Source organism: Nothobranchius furzeri, chromosome 6 (assembly GCF_043380555.1).
Source record: "Nothobranchius furzeri strain GRZ-AD chromosome 6, NfurGRZ-RIMD1, whole genome shotgun sequence".
Classification (NCBI taxonomy): domain Eukaryota; kingdom Metazoa; phylum Chordata; class Actinopteri; order Cyprinodontiformes; family Nothobranchiidae; genus Nothobranchius; species Nothobranchius furzeri.
The window spans coordinates 66,228,739-66,250,395 of NC_091746.1; the positions used below are offsets into that span (position 1 = coordinate 66,228,739).

The window sequence follows — 21,657 nt, forward strand, 5'->3', positions numbered from 1 at the left end:
TCAAAACTCCCTGGGAGCGTAACCTCCAGCAAAATGACAAGCACACTAGTCTCCCTTACATCACTTGCAACAAGGAGAAAAGACGTAAATGTGTAAAACAATGTTTATGAATGGCAAAAGTTTTGTAACCGCTTGTTACAAAGCAGTAAATGAATTTGTCTTCACAGGCTCCCGTAGAGGGAAACATGGCGGCTAAGATGGTGTCACTCAGAGACTTACACCTACTGCACACCGGCAGCGCGGAACGGCAGCAGAAACATTTACTTGCAACAACTGCTGCACTCCAGTGCACATCAGGAGAGTCTCAGCCATGAAGCGGCTTCTCAGCTGTGCTCCTCACTCGAATCACAAGATCACAAAATCCCTCGAGTTTATGCAGGCATTAAACCCGATATTAAACCCAAAAGAAGGAAATCACGTTTGATATATGTATATGTCAAATGTGACGTAATCTACATAGATATGAAATTGAATTGCTGCAATAGACTTTTTGGGAAAATTACTGGGGATATTACACTGAAACCGTGTGTGATTTCTTGTCTAGCCCTAGGGTAGTAATGGAACCGCAGCGTCTGAGGAGGGGAGAGCAGAGGAGCAGGTGAGTACAGGGAGGTGAGTCTAAACTAGTTAGGTGCAGAGTTAAGACTTAGGGGGAGCTGGGAGCCGAGGAGTTAGGGAGGGTAGGTGGAGTGCCGGGATGAATCCAGGAAGGGGGTGTCCAGGAGAGGGAGCGCGAGGAGATCAGGAGAGCGGGCCAGCAGGGAGGAGAGGAGAACGGTGAGTGCTGCGTCCAGAAGATTTATGAGGCACAGGTGAGTTATCCAGCAGGACTGTGGAAAGGTAACTGGGGAGCCACAGGAGAACCAGAGGAGCTTCAGAAGTCCAAGGAGTATCCTGAGGAGTCAAGGTAAGGTCCACAACGATCCAAAAATCCTAGGAACAGGTAAGCAGGGTAAATCCACAGAGACTAAAAATTTCCAAAAATCACTAGAGTTTAACCAGGAGTCACAAAGGGCTGGAACTACAAAGATGTAGTTAATCATCCGGCGTCGAGTTGTGTTCTCCTCCTCCTCTTATAGCTGGACCCGCTGATTGTTAATGAGCTGCAGCTGGAGCCTCCCTCTCCTGAAACACAGCAGCTCAAAGATGGAACAAAAACGAGAGGAGCACTCACCGCGGCACATGACACGTGTCTGCAGTGCGATTGGACACATTTATATAGTTTATCAAAAAAAAAATGTTGATTTGGGGGTGACTAGCTCTTTAAATGAAATGTGAGTAATGAGGAAGTAAAGTATGATTGCATGAAAATTTAGGAGTGGAAGTAAAAAGCTAATAATTACTCCAGTAAAGTATAAATATGAGTATAGATACCCCAAATTTCGACTCCATTAAGGTAGTTAGTTTAGGTTTTTCCATCTCAATTTGTGAACGTATGCTTTGTTTGTTGCACAACACAAAAGATGATTTCACACTTTCCGTTCTACAACCCCCTGAGGTGCTTCACAATACAATCAGTCATTCACCCATTCACGCACTGGTAAGGACGAGCTATGATGTAGCGAACTGACGGAAGCAAGGTCTGCGAAAGGCTGGTGCCGCCAGGCTCTCTGACCACCACTAGAAGGTGTCTTGCCCAACAACACAACAGCTGCATACTTTGGTCAGAGCCGGGATCGAACCTGCAACCTTCCAATTGCTGGACAACCTGCTCTACTTCCTGAGCTACTGCTGTCCCCAGGTCTCCAGATGTTGGTTCAATTCCAGTTCTCGGCTGAAAATGCTGCTGTTGTGTCCTTGGGAAAGACACTTAATCCACCCTGATGCAGCCTCGCCTCTGTCAGTGTGCCCCAGGGCAGCTGTGGCTACATTATAGCTTATCATCACCAGCGTGTGAATGTGTGTGTGTGTGTGTGTGTGTGTGTGTGTGTGTGTGTGTGTGTGTGTGTGTGTGTGTGTGTGTGTGTGTGTGTGTGTGTGTGTGTGTGTATTACAGGGTGTGGAACCCTAAGGCGCTACACAAATACAGGCCGTTTACCATTTCATTGCTTTTGCTGACCCATTCAGAAGCACACGGTGCCGGCACAACACAAAAGACGATTTCACACTTTCCAAATCATTTAGCCTGGAGATTTAGCATAAAAAGTAATATTTAGAAATCGGTAAAATTGTCATTGCAAAAAGACAAACTGCTTTGCTGCAGCAGCCTCTGGTAAAAAAGAGGTGTGAAATACTTTAAACAGAACACAGAGTTCAGTTCTTTTTTGGTCAACTTTTACAGAAACCTATTAGTGTCTCAGTCATGACGCGCACTCAACAGAGAAACATCCTCTTTTGGAGGGCCATTGGTGAGAAGCTTTTTACTTTTCTCTTTCATTTGCTTAAAACTCTATATTTTTGTTAATATTCCATAATTAACAAAACACCCTCCACCCACTTTGCTATCCTTTTGTTTTCTGTCTCCTTCCCAGGTCTTCTCATCTCTGTCTCTCCCTCCGCTGCTGCAGGTCAGAAACAGTTAGCAAACGCACCTTGACATGCAAGTTTGTATAAACATTTTACAGAAAGTATTGATGCTGTTCTTCTCTTCTTCTTTTTTTTAGAGAATGTCAGTTTAAATCAGCAGACTTGCTTTGGACGAGTTGAAATCTATTACAACAACAGCTGGGGAACTGTCTGCGATGACACATGGGACATGAAGGACAGTGAAGTGCTTTGCAAACAGCTGAATTGTGGGAGAGCCCTGGAGGCTCCAGGGTCAGCTCGGTTTGGTACAGGAAGTGGACACGTCTGGCCTCATACTTACACATGTTTGGGAGACGAAAGCTCTTTACAGATGTGTAAAAACGAATCAAGTGACTCTTCATGTGGTCACACTCAGGACGCAGGTGTTCTCTGCTCAGGTGAGAAGACTTCTAATGTCTGCTTCAGTTATGATCACGCAGTTACTCAATTCTCTGTTTCGAGTACTTTTACTCATTTTTACTTTTACTTGAGTAAAAATGCATTAAAGTAATGCTTTTCGTATCTGAATACAATCTTTTGTTGACTCAACCCAGTTATGATCTACAGCTAAATAGGACTTTTCTACCTAATTCATTCTAAGCTGATGCAAAAAAGGCAGTAACTCTTGAGCTGAGGTTTGAGAGGTTTTAGGTGAGACTCGCCTCCATCTTGTGCGAATCAAACTGTGCAACACTTTTGCCTAAAATGTTTTAGGTTTGTAGTCTGGTTTATGTTTTGCTGATGTGAATTTGAGGATTTTAAAATAGAAAATATGTCTAAATTATATTTACTGCACATTTAAGATAAAAATAAGCGGCGTTTGAATACAAAAGTGTGTAAATGTAGCTTTTTTATACTCAAAGTGTTATAAAAAGTTAAAAAATATATATATCTTTATAATTTAATATTTTATAAAGTGGATTTTCTGTTGTAAGTTTTATTAAATAAAAGTCATTTAAACAACTTACTTCTAGGTGGCTTTGGTTAACCAAACTTTCATCTTCACTTCCTCAAAGGACAGACGGTTTCTTGATAGGGATGAAATAGTGTCTGTCTTAGTGAATTTTGAAATTCTGGTATTGCTGCTGGGCTTGAAATTAAATTAAAATAATTCTGAGCTTAACTAAACCCACAGAAATAATATCAGTCCAAAAAAGTGTTAAAATTGTGGTTTTAGTGAGTTTTAAGTAAAAGAAAACACGTTTTGGTCTCACTAGAAAATGTCTTTTGTAATTTTTTTAAGTGTCCATTGGTGTAATTTTTCATCTTGTCGCTTCACTTTCAAACATTAGGAAAGAATCAGCTGTAATGAGTCATTTAATACCTCCAAAAGACGTCGTGACAGTGAAACCAGACCCCACCATCACTCAGCGCTTTCTAAAACAAACAAAACTAAAAGGACATGGACAGCTGGTGCATCATTAGGATTCAGAAAGTTTTCATTCTTTTCTAATGAAATAAAAATGTCACATTGAGTAGAACATGGCATATTTTATGAATGTATTGCTGACATGGAAGTTATTTATTTGTATCAGGAGCCCTGCAGCAGCCCAGCATCTCTCTGACTTACCCAGATGGAGGGCCCATCATCTCCGGACAAGCAGACGTCACAGAGGGTCACAGATTTGTCTTCACCTGCTCAGTTAACTCCGGCTACACTCCGGGGGTTTTTATTCTCAAATTCTCTGGTTCCAGTCCTGGTCTAAAATCTGAAAACACCTCCAGCCTTTCTGTGTCCTTTGACTTCCCAGTGGCTGATCATAAGGACCAGGGCGACTATAGTTGTGTTTACGAAATAAGACTGGGACAGACTCACAGGTCTAACGAGACAGAAAGAATTCACATCGTCATTAAAAGTAAGAAAATCAAAGTTTTCTTCTTCTTTTAATTAGTTTTGTACAAAAACAATTTTATTTCATCTTCTCATTAATCCTTCTTATGAAATGTTTTTGCTTTTAGTCTCTTTGTTGAAACTGCTGATCTACTCAGTTCCTGCTGGGGTTGCACTGCTGAACCTCACGACTTTGTTGGTTGTCTGTCTGGTCCGAAGAAGACGGAAACGCAAAAAGCTTCACATCATACAAAATCAACGTTTGTACTCATCAGGACAACACACGCTCACACGAGTGTTATTAAGAAAAATTTGATACTTTACCGATCTGGTTTTATGACAGAAACCTTATTTTTGTTGCAGTATATACGCAACACTGTTCTGAAAAGGATCATGAGGAAGAAGAGGAGGAGGCGGACTATGTGAACGTTATCCCAGGGGAAACCCAAGAACAGACCGACCCAACTGAAGAAGTGAAGGAAAGCGATGAAGATGGCAACGATTACGAAAGGACGGAGGACGAAAATGACTACGTCCGGAGAATGGAATGTTGTGTTGTTGTAGAGGATGAAGAAGACACGCTCTCAGATCAAGAAGAAAGCAGCGATGATGACAACGATTATGTAAATGTATCTCACTTATTGCCAGAACAAGATGTGGACATTTACGGAAAAGAGGATATTTATCAAAACTTTTAGTTTGAAAAATGCAGCAAAAGGTGGTTCAGAATGCCTGTGCTCGGCTTCTGACCAAGTCCTCCAAACACACCCACATCACCCCGCTTCTCCTGCAGCTTCACTGGCTGCCAGTCAACTTCAGGGTTCATTTCAAGATCCTGGTTCTGGTCTATAGGGCCCTACATGGACAAGCACCATCTTACATTGGTGATCTTCTTAGTCCCTACACCCCCAGCAGGTCCCTGAGGTCCAGTGACCAAAGCCTACTGGTTGTGCAGCACCAGGCTAAAGACCAAAGGTGACAGATCATCTGCTGCTGTGGCCCCCAGACTCTGGACCTCTCTCCCCCTGAGCCTGAGATCAGTGGACTCAGTGGTCTCCTTTAACAAGCAGCTGAAAACTCACCTGTTCAGGCTGGCTTTGGTGTGACCTTCATCACCCTCTCCTTGTTCTGCTCTCACCACCTATTCCACCTTCAGGATCTGCTAGTTTGTCTCTTTCCTTTTCACTGCCTCTCTCTTTCTTTACACTTTTTAATCACAATTGTCTATTTTTTGCTCATTTTAAATATATTTTTAATCATTTTCTAAATTCTTTTTATATTTTTTGTTTTTGTGAAGCGCCTCGTGATTTTTATCTTAGGAGGTGCTATAGAAATGATATTTTCTTCTTTCTTCAAAACCTCATTCTTCAAAAAGTAGTTTCATGTGTAAGCTTCTACGTCACACGAACCTCTTCTCTCCTACAACGTTAGGAGTCTCAATAAATTAAATACGTCTAACACTGTTCTTAAACAGAAGATATTGGTTGTAAATGTTGAAGTGTGTCATTAAAACTTCCAAAGTTTCACATTGCTGATTGTATTTCCTCCTATTATTCCTGCTGAGTCAGAGCTTCTGTCTCACAGTGACATGGTCATGTTGACCATGTCAGTAAATAGTGAGGTTAAGATTTTCAACAGCTCACAAAAGAATAAAACTGTTGATTTACCATAAAAGGAACAAGAAACGCTGTGGGCAAAGCTACAGAAGGAAGTTGTGGTTAGATGGGTACTTCTTCTATGGTGTGTTGAAAGACCCATTTACTGCTTAACAACGTTAAAGGAAGATGTTTAACTCCACAGACCACTCATGCTGCTGAATCTCATTCCATCTTTATGCAGATGACATTCCACTCCTTTAAGTTGAAATCCATGTAAAAATTTGGGACTTACGAAATATAATACAAGGAAGTTTTGGTTTGGCATTTTTTTGTGCACAAAGATGAAAATTGTGACTTTTTTTTAAATATAACATTACACAAAAACAACAAAGTGATCTACCTGCTGGACCAGGCATATTCTCATCTGGACATTGCTGGGAGCACTGTGAGGGTCGTGTTCTTCGACTTCTCTGGTGCCTTTAACACGATCAGACCATCACTGCTGGGGAACAAGCTCACGGAAATGCAGGTGGACGCCCCACTTGTAGGTTGGATTACGGACTATTTAACAAGTAGACCACAGCATGTCCGACTGATGAGCTGCCGCTCAGATAACATCCTGAGCAGCACGGGGGCGCCGCAGGGGACAGTTCTATCACCCTTCCTCTTCACCCTTTACACATCTGACTTCAGGTACAAGTCTCAGTCTTGCCATCTGCAGAAATTCTCTGATGACTCTGCCATCGTGGGCTGTATCAGGGATGGTCAGGAGGTGGAGTACAGGAGTGTGGTGGACAGCTTTGTTGAGTGGTGTGAGCGAAACCACCTACAACTTAACATCACAAAGACTAAGGAACTGATTATGGACTTTAGGAAGCAGGCCCAACCTCCTACTCCTTTCACCATCAGAGGGGCTGACGTTGAGATCGTTGAGGACTACCAGTACTTGGGTGTACACTTGGACTCTAAACTGGACTGGACCAAGAACACCAATGCTATCTTCAAAAAAGGGCAGAGTTGGCTTTTCCTACTGAGGCGGCTCAGGTCCTTCAATGTTGGTAGGAACATGCTGACCATGTTCAATCACTCGGTGTTGGAGAGCGTCGTGTTCTTTGCAGCTGTGTGCTGGGGCAGTGGGGTGAAGACAGCTGATTAGGTTGAACAAGCTGATTAGGAAGACTGGTTCTGTCCTGGGTGTCAGACTTGAGAACCTGGAGGAGGTATCTGAGAGGAGAATGCCAAAAAAACTTCTCTCTATCTTGGACAACCCCTCCCACCCCATGCACACCCACATGATGGACCACCGAAGCACACGCAGCAAAAGACTCATTGCCCCTAAATGCAGAACTGACCGCCACAGGAAATCCTTCGTACCGGTGGCAATAGGATTGTTTAACTCTTCCTCACCCTGTAGGTGATTCTCCTAATACCTTTACCTAGGCTATTCTGTTCCATCCCAGACCGTGCAATATGACCCAAGAGTTCTTATTGGAAATATGTTTGCATCCCTCCATCATATGCTGCTACTACCCTTAATTCTATTGCACAATGATCATTTTCGTAAATCGCCTGCACTGATAGCTTAATTACTTATACACCAGTCATGTATTTTATTGAGTTATCTGAGTATTTCTCTTGCACTATCCTATTGTATACTACTGTACACTATTTTTACTGTATATATCATATATTTTATTTCTGTTTCACCTGTTCCTTTGTCTCTCCTACTGCTTTGAGCATGTACATGACACAACAATTTCCCTCGGGATGAATAATGTTGTTCTTATCTTATCTCATATTTTTGAGGGCTGAAGCTAAGGATGAAATAAAAAAAATGATACTCATGAAATATATGTTTTCTATAAGATGTTTTGATTAAAAAAATTTGTGCACAAGGAGTAGAAACGATAGAAAATTAAAGGATTATATGAGGGTTAGACTATGTTACAAACAGGATGGCTGGGAAATTTCTACAGCTGAATGATGAGTCGTCGACATCTCTAAGAAAGACTGGAGAGATATTTCAGCTGTTAGATGAAGGTGTTAAAAAGACAAACACACAGCAAGGGGATAGCTTTTGCTTTTGGTTCTACAAACGGGTGCTAGGGGGAGCGAAAAGCAAGTCTAAACTGCCTACTCTCCCTTTAAACCCAAAGAGAATTTTTGGAATTCACTGACGAAGGTTTTGCACAGTGGTTGAAGTATCCCTTTGTCAATACAAGATTGTAGTGAGAAATTAAACATTAGACGAAACTACATCTTAAGTTAATGCAGGAAGTTATCAAAGCAATGCCACAGCGAACGTGTTTCATAATACGAACTAAAGGCAGCCAAATTAATTTTTATTTTCTTTTTGACAAGACTGTGTATTTGATGGATGGTGCATCTATTGCAGCCGTAGACACACAAACTGTTAAAATACTTCTTTCTGCCAAAAACACCTTTGAAACTGGCCCCTTTGTTGGTAAACTGTTTGTATAGCGAGCCCAAAAAAGTCGTTTTACATCGCAGTCATCCACCCATTTACACGCTGGTGGTGAGGAGTCACTTTGACAGACGTGAGGCTGCCACCGGTCCCTCCTACCACAGCCAACAGGCAAGGTGGATCAAGTCTCTTTCCCAAGGACACAACAGTAGCATTCTGCACCGGGAGCCAGGACCGATCCCACAACCCTCCGATTGCTGGACAGCCCGCTCTACCTCCTGAGCTACTGCTGCCGTTGTTCATGTGGTATTAGCATTTTAGAGGCCAAACTAACCCTAAAAACACATTCAATTTATAACTGACTAAATCTCATGGCCCACACAATCCAGTTCTGTCGCTTTTGTTACTCGTGTACATTTAGTGCTGCAAGTGGGCCGATACAGAGTGGTACTCATTAGAATCGGTCCCATTGAGAGGTCTGGACAGGTGTGAGCAGGTTGGGATAATGGGTCAAACAACCAATCCAGAACTCGCCACACATGGACCCCCTTCAGTTGTAGCTCTACAGGCTATGCCTTTATTTTAGCATGATTTGGTTGGTTTCAGAAGTACAAACATTCCTCATCATTGGGGCGACGGTGGCACAGGAGTTAAGTGCTCGCCCCGCAATCGGAAGGTTGCAGGTTCGAGCCCCACTCAGTCTGTCGCTGTTGTTGTGTCCTTGGGCAAGACACTTAACCCACGTTGCCTGCTGGTGGTGGTCGGAGGGACCGGTGGCACCAGTGCTCGGCAGCCTCGCCTCTGTCAGTGCGCCCCAGGTTAGCTGTGGCTACATAGTAGCTCATCCCCACCAGTGTGTGAATGATTGTGTTGTAAAGCGCCTTGGGGGTTCCAGGACTCTAGAAGGCGCTATATCAAATACAGGCCATTTACCATCATCTGCAATAGCCACAAACAGGATAGTACACATTTAGGTTCAACCCCACCTGCCAAGTCCAATTGGCAATCAAAATGCTGTCCTGAAATAATCAACCCGCTCCGACCTACACAATGGCACCAAAGCAAGGTATAGTCTCAGTCAGTCAGCCTTTTTCCAGCCTTCAGTGCCCTCTGCTGATCTCTCCACAGGTTACAGCTAATGTAGCACATATGTTCATATAAATTTGGAAGTGACTTGTTGCAACACTTGCTGTACACTCAAGTGTATGTAAGCTTTGCATACGTGTCAAGGATCATCCCTTTTGACACATGGAAACGCAGAGAAAATTGTCACAACCGTGGCCCAATGGCACATAATAGGCTCATGTGGGTTTGATTAAAAACTGGTTATTTTTCTCTTCCATGAGTCAAAATGAATGGATTTTACATATTTTGACTACAGTATTTTATAAGTTACTTTCTCCTATTGGAAACCCACAAGGAAAAGTTTAGTGCAGGGAAAAATAAAGGATCCTCTTACAACACAGACTTATCAGACTTAGATCTACACGTTCTGGCCTTTGAAATGCTTGGATTACTGCCACTTAAATATCAAAACAATAACCTGTCTAAAGAAAAAAATAATATACTACTTGTTGCATTAATAATGATTTATTTCTTTAACAAAGACAGCATTAGCAGTGAACTAAACATTCTTCACACCACTTTTTTGCCCCAGCAGATCATGACATAACATTTACATTGTGGATCAGTCAAATACAAACTTATCAAAACCAAAAGTGTAAAAGGATGTTTCGGGGACAAGAATAAGAAGAGTTCATTTGGATTGTCTTGCACAAAGCAGCTTGTCCCATTGGCGTGTTTCATGTGGAGTTCCATTTTCTCATTTCACCTGGAAAAGGTATAAAAATGAAAGATTTTCTTATAACAAAGATTTAATATTAAAACACAAATGTTTACTTACTGAGACAAATTTGTGTTCAAGCAAAAGGATTTCCAAAAACATCCCCAAAAGCATCTGTTGAGCCTGAGGTCTGGCCTGCAGAATTACTCTGCTGTAACACACAAAAAGTTAAAAAATAAATAAAATCTTTTTCCATAAAGAATCACAACAAAATGAGTCCATGAATACATTGTTACCATAGCTACAGGTGGTGCACCAAACGGGTTTGTCTCTGGGGCCCCAAATGCTTGGTCAAACATGTCCTGTCCCTGTGACGGGGCTGAACTCTTGGAGTTTGGAGCAGAAGAGAAGGCAGCATCAAGGTCAGGGGCAAAACATGGAGCTGGGGCAGCAACTGGAGCAGGAGTCAATGTCGAAAATGGCTTTGGAGCGTCTTAAAGACATGAGAAATTGTTACAGATTTCCTGGCATTAATCAGGGGTAGTCAAATCTCTTAGGGCTGGTATCCAGCATGTTTTAGTCATTTCCCTGCTCCAGCACAGTTGATTCAGCTGTTCAGTGGCTTATGGAGTTCTGCACAAGCCTGATAATCACCTTGTGATGAAGCAGCGAAACTGAACATGTCAAATACCAGAAATTAGGAAAGGGAGTCGACTACCCCGAGCGTTGATGCAACATTTACTTTCATATTTTGATCGACAGTCTGAGCTAGTTTACCAGGTGCCGACATCTGATTGATATCGAAGTCGTCGTGGTCTGCTGCATCCTGAGCCAGGCCCACTTTATTGGAGAAGTACTGATCAAACGCTCCTGACTCCTTGTTGCTGTGTGGAGGAGCAGAGCAAGGAGCAACCTCTCCCTTCCTAGCTGGGATAGCAGGGGGTTTGGCGATCTGAAAGTCCTTGAACATGTCCTTTCCGGTTTTTACCCCTTTACCTCCGAGGGGATCCAAAGCTGTAAAGGCGCTGTTCTCTACTCGTGGAGTGACTTCTTTAGCAGGTGGCCTAGGAGGGGGGCGGGATGGGCCATGCTGGTCTCCCATTACTACAAATGGGCCAGGCTGGAAAGGATTGGGTGGAACAGGCTGACCCCATTGGAGCTGGGGTGGAGAATGTGGTGGTGGAGAAAACGGTGGCATCACCTGTTGCCCCCAGGCTGGTGCTTGCATGTGAGCGCCAAAGGCAGGGGGTTGTGGAAAGCCGGGGGTTGTGCCAACCAGAGCAGTCACTCCTGGCATGGGGAACATGGCGGGTGAAGCAGCAGGGGCACCCCACATGCCTGCAGCAGGGACGTTCAGGGCAGCAAGTGGGCCCAACTGAAGGTTCCCTAAATGTGTTGAGGGGGAAATTTTCAGTAAGAGAATGAACCAAAGTCATTTGTATAAAATGACAGATTTTTGTGTGTTTTACCCAGAGCAGCTATAGAGGAGGGAGTGGGGTTTGTAGGCATGTTGTTGAATAGGTCGCCTGGAGTGGAAGCCTGCTCAGTAGGAGCAGTGAAGAGCTCGGCTCCAAACAGCTCACTTGATGCAGACTGATCACAGAAAAGAAGTCATTTTTCACATTAATGTACACTGAAATATCCTAAAATGGCAACTTTTAACCACAACTGAGCATGCGTGGAAAAAAATCCCCATTTACCCGCATGCCTTGCCACTTACCAAGTGCGTTTACCCCTGAAGCATGAGTGTTAGGAAAAGCATGAGTGGAAATGAGAAGAGTAGCCAAGATACAATAAAGTCAAACAAGAGAAGAACCCCAGTATAAGAGAACAGATCCAACTCCTATAGGACGGCAGAAAAGAAAAGCCTTGGATGGCATCTACACCCAGAACATTCACCACCATACCCTGGTTCTCTGAACAACCCCGTGGGAAAGGAAACGTTTAAAACCAACCCCCCCTCGTCATGCACTACTGTACTGCCGTGTCATTTCACCTTTGCACTCCTTCGACTTCGTCCACATTTCGAGTTCTGAGGAGGCGGGCTTATGACAACCGAGTCGTTGCTATGGGTCGCTGCTGGTTCTGGATAGGTCAGTATGCTGTTTAGGATGGAGGAGGTTTTCATAGAGGAGTCGAGGAATGGGTTTTTGGTTGCGAGTGCTTGCTGACTTTCACTCCCATCCATCATTGTTATTGAGGTGCCCTGAGTTATGCTGCCCCCAAGTGGCCACTGTCCATTACTGAGAGCAAGGATCATGGATTTACTGGACAACTCGTTTTTCTGTTGAAGATTTTCAGAGTCTCTATTCAAATGATTAAAAACTGGTTTGTTTGTGCCGTCAGCAGTGCTGTTAGGTAGGTCATTAGTGGTGAGGGAGTCATCAGGTACAAAACTAGTGGGGGATTTAGAAAGGGGATCGTCTCTGAAGGGGTCGCCATCTGGAGCTGGGAAGTAGCCGAAAGTGGATGAAAAGGAAATGTCTTTATGGAGGGCTGCCTTATAGTCTGGGTCACAGGAAGAGAGAAAGAAGCTATCCTTTATGCAATTTTGATTGCTGTCAACTTCCACAGAGAAGTCCAACAATAGAACTTCGTTAGAATCCTGGTTCACATGAGAGGGACAGTCAGACAAAAGAAAAAACAAACAAACAAACATTTGTAAATCAGTTCTGCAGAAAGACAAACAGGAGTTAACAGAATGAACAACGAATCACATGAGGAGGATGTGGCTTTTTGAAGCTGCAACCAGAAGAATAAACAAAATATTCAGACCTCATCTTCCAGTTCTGACCTTTTTAAAAAGGTAGATTAAATGGGCTCTATTCAGAGAGCCACTAAATTCTACTTGTAGCAGCTTCAAGATTAGATTAACATGAGGCAACAACTCAATTCTTAAAAATATCTTTACATTTCTGCTGACTTAAACAGCGCTTTAAGAATCGAGTTCACGTATTGCACAGAATCACCTTAAAAGCATTGCGTTCATTAGGTTGGATCAATTGTTACAAAAGAAAATCTGGTTTTAAAAGAAACATTCGGGGGGGTGAAGCCATTAGCCTGCAAAAGTTTACTGATGTTGAAAATGTTTTAGAAAATATGCAATGAGAAAGTAGGGATTTGGAAATCTAATAGAAGTACAACTCTAACATTTGTCATAGATAAGACCGTGGAATGCTCGACTTACATTTGGAACCTGGATGTCTGGAGGAGTCGTGATGTCTCCAAAAAGGTCATGCTGCTCCACTGGCTGGAGGAAAGGATAATCCAAAACCGGTTATCACCTTTTTTATTTTAAAAAGGCACATTTGTATCAAGTTATTACATCCCTACCTGGGCAGGTTTTCCATCATTGGCCTTCCCATTCTAATAAAAGCAGAAACAGTTCTTTCACACACATTATTCCAGGTACAATTGTTTTCTCTACATTCACAAGAAAGTCACATTGGACTTCATTTGCTACCATTAACATAAAATACATTCTGTAAAGATGCAAAAAGATGGCAGCAAATGATGGTGAAATTTAAATGTTGAAAATGTTTCAAACACTTTTTTCCTCATTTTATACAAGTCTTCAAACAAGTTGCTAATTTAAATTGTAACGTTTTTGCATAAAAGTTCAAACATGCCAACTTTGACTTACAAGATGCAAACAGGATACACTAGAACTGCATTAATCACGTTGTTTATTTTTACTATAAACTCAAGTTTTCCCCTCATAGCCAGGTCTGGAAAGTACAACGTTCATACTTGTGCAGATATGTCACAAAGCCCGATTTTTTTTTGTTTTTTTTGCATGCTTTCCTTCACGCATTATTAGTGTCGCTTTTAGCTGGCTTCAAATTTACCTTTTTTTTTTGCATAGTACTTTTACTTGATCTCTGCCTGCCATCTTTGACATGTATTTTTCTGCTTTGCTTTTAATGCGTTTTAGCCAATTCTTTAGTTTTATGCCGTTTCTGTTGTGTTTTGTACAGCACTTTGGTTAGCTGCCATGCTGTTTTTTATCTGTGCTTTATAAATTGGTATGGAATGGTATTTTGTGTCGATTTTCCACCCAAGTAACTTTAAAGTGCTTACCTCAACTACTGCAGTGCCATTTTCACCCTGTAAACACAGTTACGCCGTCAATGATTATGCAGGTTTTCCTGAGTTGTACCAACTAGTGAAACATTCCAGAGGAATGTCTGGAGGATGAGAGTCACTGAGAGAACACAATAAGGCAGTGTTGACTCTCAGCCCTCCCACTTGAACATGCAAAGTGACCCCTCCTCCCTCCATAAGAGAAAATAAAGTCCCAGTCTACCATAAGATGAAAGTGATTGGTTTAAACTGTCACCGTCTGTGAGGACTCTGCTTCTTTCTTCCTCATGTTGAAGATGACTTGGAAAAGATCTTTCAGATCAATGACAAGTGGCTCGGCCTGTTTAGAACAAAAGCGGTCATTGTTCACCTTTGTTTATGTATTTGCTTTACGTGTGTGTGTGTGTGTGTGTGTGTGTGTGTGTGTGTGTGTGTGTGTGTGTGTGTGTACCTGTTGTGCAGTTTTAATGGCAAAGAACTGATGCTGTCCTTCTGCTCCACACACATATCCAAATGCCCTGTTGTCCGTTACATCTCTGGCAATAAAGGAGATTTTGCTGACCGGATGCTCGTGCTCAATTACCTGAAGGCAGAGAATATTTTAAAAAGGCGCTGAAGTTTCACTTTATTACCTTTAATTTGCAGTTGGTGATGTCAAAACGCACTCCTGATTTCTCATCGATGATCTTAATACCCGACATGGAAATGATGACCCAGATTCTCTGTTTGTGCTTGCCTTGAGACCGAGCAGCTACCGCCATACCCTGCAGGAAGAAAATCACAATAATGCTACTCAACTGCAGCAAAACATGCAGGTCTATGCCAACAGGTACATGATGTACAAAATAGCTTTAATGTACCTTCAGCTTCATCATGGAGTCCTGGCACATTTTGTCTCCGCGAGCCTCCCGGACATCGTCGATGCCGATCAGCTTTGCTTTGTACCTCACTCCATCTCCTTGAAACCTTCCCAGCAGGTACTCATCTGTCTTCTCAGGCGCTACAATAGAAATGTTTGAGTCACTATTTAACATCCATTTCACAGGTTTAAAGATTGGTACACATTCCATGAGTATCTGGTGCAATTACTACAAGTTGTGTTTAACTTTTAAGAAAAAACTTGTGGGAAGTTCTTTGGAATTGTTCGTATCCATGCTATGAGCGTTTAAGTATTTTGCAGAGTTACAAATCCAACAGGAAGCACTGCTCTTCCATTTTGTGGAATAGCCTCTCCCTCCTCCCCAACCTCCCATTTCCTCACCTCATTACAGACATTTAGTTAATTGCCCACCAACTGGCCTGTTTTGACATTTTCCACAACAAACAGATTTTTTGTACTCTGTAAATTCTGACCAATAAGCAGCCTGGGGTTTTCAAGAGGAGGGTTTGAAGATAAAGATGTGCTGCAGCGCTCTTCAGATACTATTTCGAAGCATCCTATTTGCTGTGTTAATTTTCCATTTGAAGAAATAGCCGAAGGTTATTTTACAGATTGTTTGCAAAGCAGCAAAAAAAGACAGGTATTGATGTTTTTGCCCACCCGATCAACCAGATGGATTTTAAAAGCCGGATAACCAAGTAAAACCAAATCAAGATGGGTGCCACAGCCACGCAACATAAGCAAACAAACATGACGACTGAATTCCACAGACAGATCTATATTTGATGTTGGTAGCAGAGCGTTTCATAGCACGTACTCTAAAGGGCAAGCGCTTCATGTAAAATGTTGCCCAATTAAAAGAATTTAACCAGAATAGCTACAACAGTTCCAACATGGGAGTTTCAAACTCACAAAATGCAAAAATACATTGAAAAGAAAAAGATATACTAGAAAGTGATTGTCAAATGCATTGGCTGTGTTTGGACCATGAATTCTACCACCTAGAACGGTGTTACCACGAGGACTACCAGAGCTCCTGAAGCATTTCAGACTCTTACAGCTATGTGTTACACAAACAGAATCCCAAATATTCACTTCCAGCCAAAGAAAGTGCACAAAAAACACTAGCAATAAACCAAAGCAGATTGGGTACTTTACTGTCAGAAAAGGTTATTTTTCTTAAAGTGGGCAAACACTTTAATTTAATACGGTCGTTGTGGTCTCTAGCACGAATTAATGCCTTGCGAGTTCCTCTCAGGAAAAATACCCCAGCATTCCCGTTTCAGGAAGTAGAAGTTAGCCAGAGGAGATGGTTGGCAGGAAACTGCTGGATTTGAAGTCTTGCTCATTATTATTCACAATACTGGAACAGCTCACCTCTGATTGGCTAACAGCAAAACAACTCTTGCACTAACTTTGTTTGCTCTTCAATGTTGACGTTTTATCTTCTACCACAACAAACCTAAAGAAGTTCTGCTAATGCTAATGGTTAGCGTTATGGTTACTAGCAAAGATGTGCTCTGCTCTCTCCTGGATGCTAAACCAACAGGCTACCCCCAGTTGAGACAACAAGCAGTGTGGCTTTTTCTGACCCAAGCCTTTCCTCATCCATTTTCTTTCAGTGGCTGATGCAGGCAACAGGAGTAGAAGACTGTTTACATGTTCAGCATGTCACCACATGCTTGCTTAGTACGAGGATTGCTGTAAAGTCACTGACACTAGTAAGTGACTTGATGCGATTAGCTGGGTTCCTTATAGAGGAAACTTTTTTTCTGATTGGCTTAATGAACTGACCTGGATTGAAATGTTTACTATGTGAAGTGCCTTGAGACTTGGCGCTATATAAATAAAGTGGAACTGAAATGTGAACGTTAGCATGATTAGCGTGACCAATCACATTTCCAAGAGAAGAAATGGGCCTATTCCACGTTCTCAGTGGGCCTCACATTTAAAGAAATAGCTCTGCCACTTAGGTGCAGTTCAGAGGAAAACATGTTTAAAGTTGCAGACTGCTTTCCCCCTTTTGGGAAAAAACTAAAAGATGCAACAGGTGGGCAAGCTAATGATTAGTCACAATGGATTCAGGGACAGAGTCAATTGCTGTATTTTTTTTTAAATAAAACTGTCAATTCAGAATACAAAAAAAATGCCTTTTAAAACTACATCACCATTTCACATTTATTTAATAAAAGATTTTTTCCAAAAGTGTTGCCAATATACTGAACTGCTACATGTACGTAGCTCTGCTGCAAATGCTCTTTAGAATAATTTTACGAAATATTTCCAGCAGTGCAAATGTTTGTAAAATAAATAAATAAAACTGCATTTAAATGAAATTCTGACAAATTTGTGCCACTAAACACACTGGGAAACAGGAAGTAAACACCAATACCAGTCAATAGCTGTATTTTTCTTGAATAAAATGTAAATAGATTTTAAAGAACTTTTCCATTTAAAAAAAACTACGCTAGAGTGCTTTACAGTAGAATTGTGCATTTATTTATTTTTTTACAAAGAAAACGTGCAAATTTATGTACGGAAACTTTACATAAACAGTGGCTTTATTTATTTATTTATTTATTTATTTTTACAGTGTACAGTGCAATGTTTGAGGCTGCAGTAGTTAAACGTTCTGATAAACTATTTTACTCTATAGATGGAAAACTTCAATTCTGAGCATAAGAAATTTAAATATTTCAGATAAACAGTAAAGGACTCTTAATAGCATTTGAGTTTTCCCACTTCATCTCAAATTTATATTTTTATGTTACTTTGGAGAATCACAAACCTGCAGAAGTGACTCAAGAGCAAACCTAAAAATCAAACATTCATCGACCAATTAAGGAAACCTCCAGCTCATCGTGTTGTGCACCGCTCACCTTTCTTCTTTTCTTTCTTGAGCGAAGTCTTGGTTGCAGCTGACGCAGGGGAGCTGGGTGGGGTGTTGGTGCTTGGGGCTGTAGGTGGGGTGTTGGGATCAGCAGAGACTGGTACGCTGTTTTCCACTGCTGCAGACATGATGTGTGTGTGTGTGTGTGTATGTGTGTGTGTGTGTGTTGGGAGGGAGGGGAGGGTCAACCTCACTGGACAAGTGGCAATCTGAGGTAATGCAGACAGCAACTTTGAGATCTTGGGTAGTGATGTCGAGCGACGATCTGATGATTCTTCAACACCCACACATGCTTCTCTTGTCTGGAGCACAAAAAGGGAAGAAGACAGAATGGCTTCAGTGAAAGAAAATATATAGATAGGAGTTATGGCAGGAGTTATGGCACCAGGTAAACATGCTGAAGGACAATTAAATTCCTTCACTGCCAGACCAACTGCAGAAACACCGATAAGGAGAGGAATGAGATGCACGATCAATAAAAAAATCTCACTCATGAGATGCTCTTAAATCTGCCTTTAATTTTAAACAGGATTTGAGCTTTTTTTATGTGAAATTTTGATTTGAATGGTAGTCTTATTACAATCTGAAAATCCTGCAGAGCTTTAAAACATTTTTGTGACTTTCTCAGAAAGGAGAAACAAATCCTGTAAATCATCCAGCCAACGCATGTGACTCATCAGGTAATAAAACTTTCAGCTGAATCAGAGGACTAGCAGCCTCTCTTCACGGCCTTGACCGAATACTTCCATTTATCAGCTAAAAAGTGGAGTTGGCAGCAAAACAGGCAAACAAAAAAGTACTTAGAGAGCAGTTATAATAAAAAGCATTATTCAGACCTTTAATTAGTCAAAAAGCCACTATAAAGGTGAACAATCACTCATTCAGCTAAATGGAAAATAGAAAAAAAGCCATAAAGCTCTTCTGGCCTGCACAAGCACTGGAAAACCACCAACACAGACCCTGCTCAGCTTGACGTACCTTTAGAAGCAGCTCCAGAGGTAACACTGCTTCAGAGAACCAGAGAAAAAAGCCCGACTACTGCAGTGAAGACCAAAGTCCGGAAATGGGCAAAGGTTGAGCACTTAAAAGGTTAATCTTACGCCAACAGAGGAAACAGATCTCGTGATGCCCAGCTAGGCAAGTGCAAAAGAGTTTCACTGGGTCTGTTTCAGGATATAAACATTTCAGTAAAAGAAGGAAATCCTACATTTCTAATACTAGAGGATGCAAAAAACACAATCAAGCTAAAAAGTTGGATCCAGAGGAAACCAGAGTGACAGAATTAGAACTCCAGCGCACTTGCAGGTTAGAGAGTTCATTTCAGCTTTGTGACCAACAAGGTCACTACTAACACCAGATCATACAGAAAATAATCCCAACTCCTCTCGTTGGCTTTTAGATTAGATTTTCAAAAAGGAAGTCCTTTTCTTGCGCGGGGATAAAAACCATTGCCTAAACAGTCTCCAGTGGGACATGTGGGTGGCTAAATGGTTTATTAAAACCTGCTTAATTAAGAGGTTTGGAAAAGGGAGAGTCCCGTTTAACATTTCATTTTATTCAAATTCAAGCAATTTTTAACTTAAGGAGTTAGAAACTCCTGAATAAAATCCTGAATTTAACTGTCCCTCAAAGGTTTGGAAGTCAGTGTTGGTAGAATAATCTGTGATGTAAAAATCACTGCATGCTGATTGTGTCGTCAGGCCCCTAAAAAGACAAACTTTAGCACTTGTTAAATTGCACAAGCCTGACACATGATTGTTCCTGTCCATCACCCAGAGCCACTAATAAAACCACTAATGTCAGCACTTCCCTGCAGACCCGAGTTAAACGGTTACGCTTTAACAAGCACCTCGGAGAGAAGGCAATGGCTTTTATTAGAATGAAAGAGGAGAAACTGGAGCTTTTAACAGCAACCATTAGTGTCACCACACCAGAAACTGTTGAATTCATGTTCGTCAGCAGAACAGACAGCAGTGCAAGGGCTGAAATGTCACAATCCTGGGCCTCAGGAAATGTAAACTGCTGCACATCTGGAGGAAATAAGGAGAGTGAGTCAGTCTGCCAGTGAATGAGATGGTGAAATACCACAAAGGGCAGAAAAAACACTTTACAAACTTAGAAAAGATTTAAAACATCAAAGTCCAAAAACTTTAGTGAGCTTTGGAGGCAAAAGAGGCATCAGAAAAATAAAGCATTTGTTGTTTTTCCAACATGAAATTCACTTCCACACTTGTTAAGCTGGTTCAACTGAAATGCCAAAAGCAACTTTTAATTTACCTCCAGAGTTGAGACTGCTCCCAAGTTTTAAAGCACTGATAGAAAACAGGGGGAAACAGCCTACCTGTTTAAAAAAGCTCCAGATGGGACGCTGAAGATGTTTGTTGCGGTGAAGCCTCCACGATCCTGCTGCTGAATCAGTCTAACCTACTTCAGCCTTGGAAAAAGAAAAAGAAAAAAAAAGAGCAGCACAAACCCGAGCAGGAGCTAGAGAGGGTTTAGTGCTAAATACCGAGGGCAGAAAGAAGGGAGGCTGCAGAGAGCTCTGGGTTTAACCCTTCACTCACTCACTGCTATTTCAGCTGGTAGGGGGGCGGGGCTCTGCACATGTGGGTAAATTAGACATCACATGTGTGATGCTTCTATGCTGTCATGAAAAATAACAACATTTTGTATGTTTACAACTCATTAAAGCATTAATTTCTGTTTTTTTTTCTTCATTCTAATGAGACAATAAAAACATTCTAGTGAAATGACCAGATTTAGACACTGCCACAGTGCAGGTCACTTTAAGGTTACAATTTCATTGTTGGCTTGAAAAGCATCATTTTAGCAAAAGGTACACCAAATTTTGGATTTGCAATTATTTTATTATTGAGTTCACAAACTCTGCAGGGTGCAGTCATTAAGGACTGACTGAACAGGTGTGCTCCATTTCTTCAGTATCACCTCATCAAGCAGGTGAACCATCTGGAGTCGGTTTCCAAACACAGTACTTACATTTTACAGTCTGGAAGAAAAAGAAACCTTAGCAGAAACGTCAAAAAGCTTTAAACTAATTTGAAGTGAAATCTCAAAAGAAGAAAAGCACATGTAGGCTCAGAAACATGAGGACTTATGTGACCACGTTTGCAACAAAAAAAAGAAAGAAAGAAAGAAAGAAAGAAAGAAAATCCTTTATTTTCTGAGCCAAGAGAGGAACACTTTCCAGGAGGGAGACGTGTTATTATCCACGTCTGCCAAAGAGTCAACAATTCAGAGCAGATGCAGCCTATTCATGATTCAAATGAATGTTTGAGCCTATTTGGTGTATTTCAGTGTGAACATTATTTAAAAATAATATTTTATTCATTACATGTTGCTTTCTGAACAGCCTCAGTTCAGAGAAATGAGGTAAATCAAAAGGACTGATGAGCTAACAGCTAGCTTTAGTGCGGACAAGAACAGCGATTACCGATCTCTTCAAACAGATCCAGTAACATTTGAGTGAAGGTAGGGGCTGGAGCTCTCAGTTCAATGAAAACAATTTACTATGTACAAATACTGAAAAAAAGTTAGTTTTTTTTTTCAATATTTGAACCTATTAAATTGTTTTCATTGAACTGAGAGCTCCAGCCCCTTCCTTCATTCAAATATCATGGATCCTGCTGTGAGCACCGACGCTC

General features: G+C 41.5%; 2 protein-coding genes across 4 annotated transcripts; one reads left to right on the plus strand and one right to left on the minus strand.

Moving 5' to 3' along the window:
• The first annotated feature begins 310 nt into the window (after positions 1–310).
• Positions 311–5,860, plus strand: LOC107374902 (uncharacterized). The gene is made up of 10 exons (XM_015943186.3): positions 311–418; positions 551–598; positions 708–907; positions 1,768–1,843; positions 2,282–2,348; positions 2,472–2,507; positions 2,604–2,903; positions 4,041–4,361; positions 4,465–4,596; positions 4,700–5,860. The coding sequence occupies exons 1-10, from the start codon at positions 311–313 to the stop codon at positions 5,032–5,034; spliced, it is 1,623 nt and encodes a 540-aa protein (XP_015798672.3). The 3' UTR covers positions 5,035–5,860.
• A 4,070-nt stretch (positions 5,861–9,930) lies between these two features.
• dab2 (DAB adaptor protein 2) lies at positions 9,931–20,477 on the minus strand. Of its 3 annotated transcripts, none has more exons than XM_015943190.3 (15): positions 20,337–20,477; positions 17,985–18,297; positions 15,086–15,225; positions 14,891–14,989; positions 14,677–14,808; positions 14,482–14,565; positions 14,223–14,249; positions 13,476–13,508; positions 13,330–13,392; positions 12,139–12,747; positions 11,612–11,735; positions 10,920–11,528; positions 10,439–10,635; positions 10,263–10,350; positions 9,931–10,190 (listed from the first exon to the last, which is right to left on the minus strand). In XM_015943190.3, the coding sequence occupies exons 2-14, from the start codon at positions 18,121–18,123 to the stop codon at positions 10,279–10,281; spliced, it is 2,328 nt and encodes a 775-aa protein (XP_015798676.3). In that variant the 5' UTR covers positions 18,124–18,297; positions 20,337–20,477; the 3' UTR covers positions 9,931–10,190; positions 10,263–10,278. The 3 variants fall into 3 exon arrangements, with proteins under 3 accessions (XP_015798676.3, XP_015798673.3, XP_015798677.3); XM_015943187.3 differs by having other exon boundaries at positions 10,263–10,353; XM_015943191.3 differs by lacking the exon at positions 12,139–12,747 and having other exon boundaries at positions 10,263–10,353.
• Between the last annotated feature and the right edge of the window lie 1,180 nt (positions 20,478–21,657).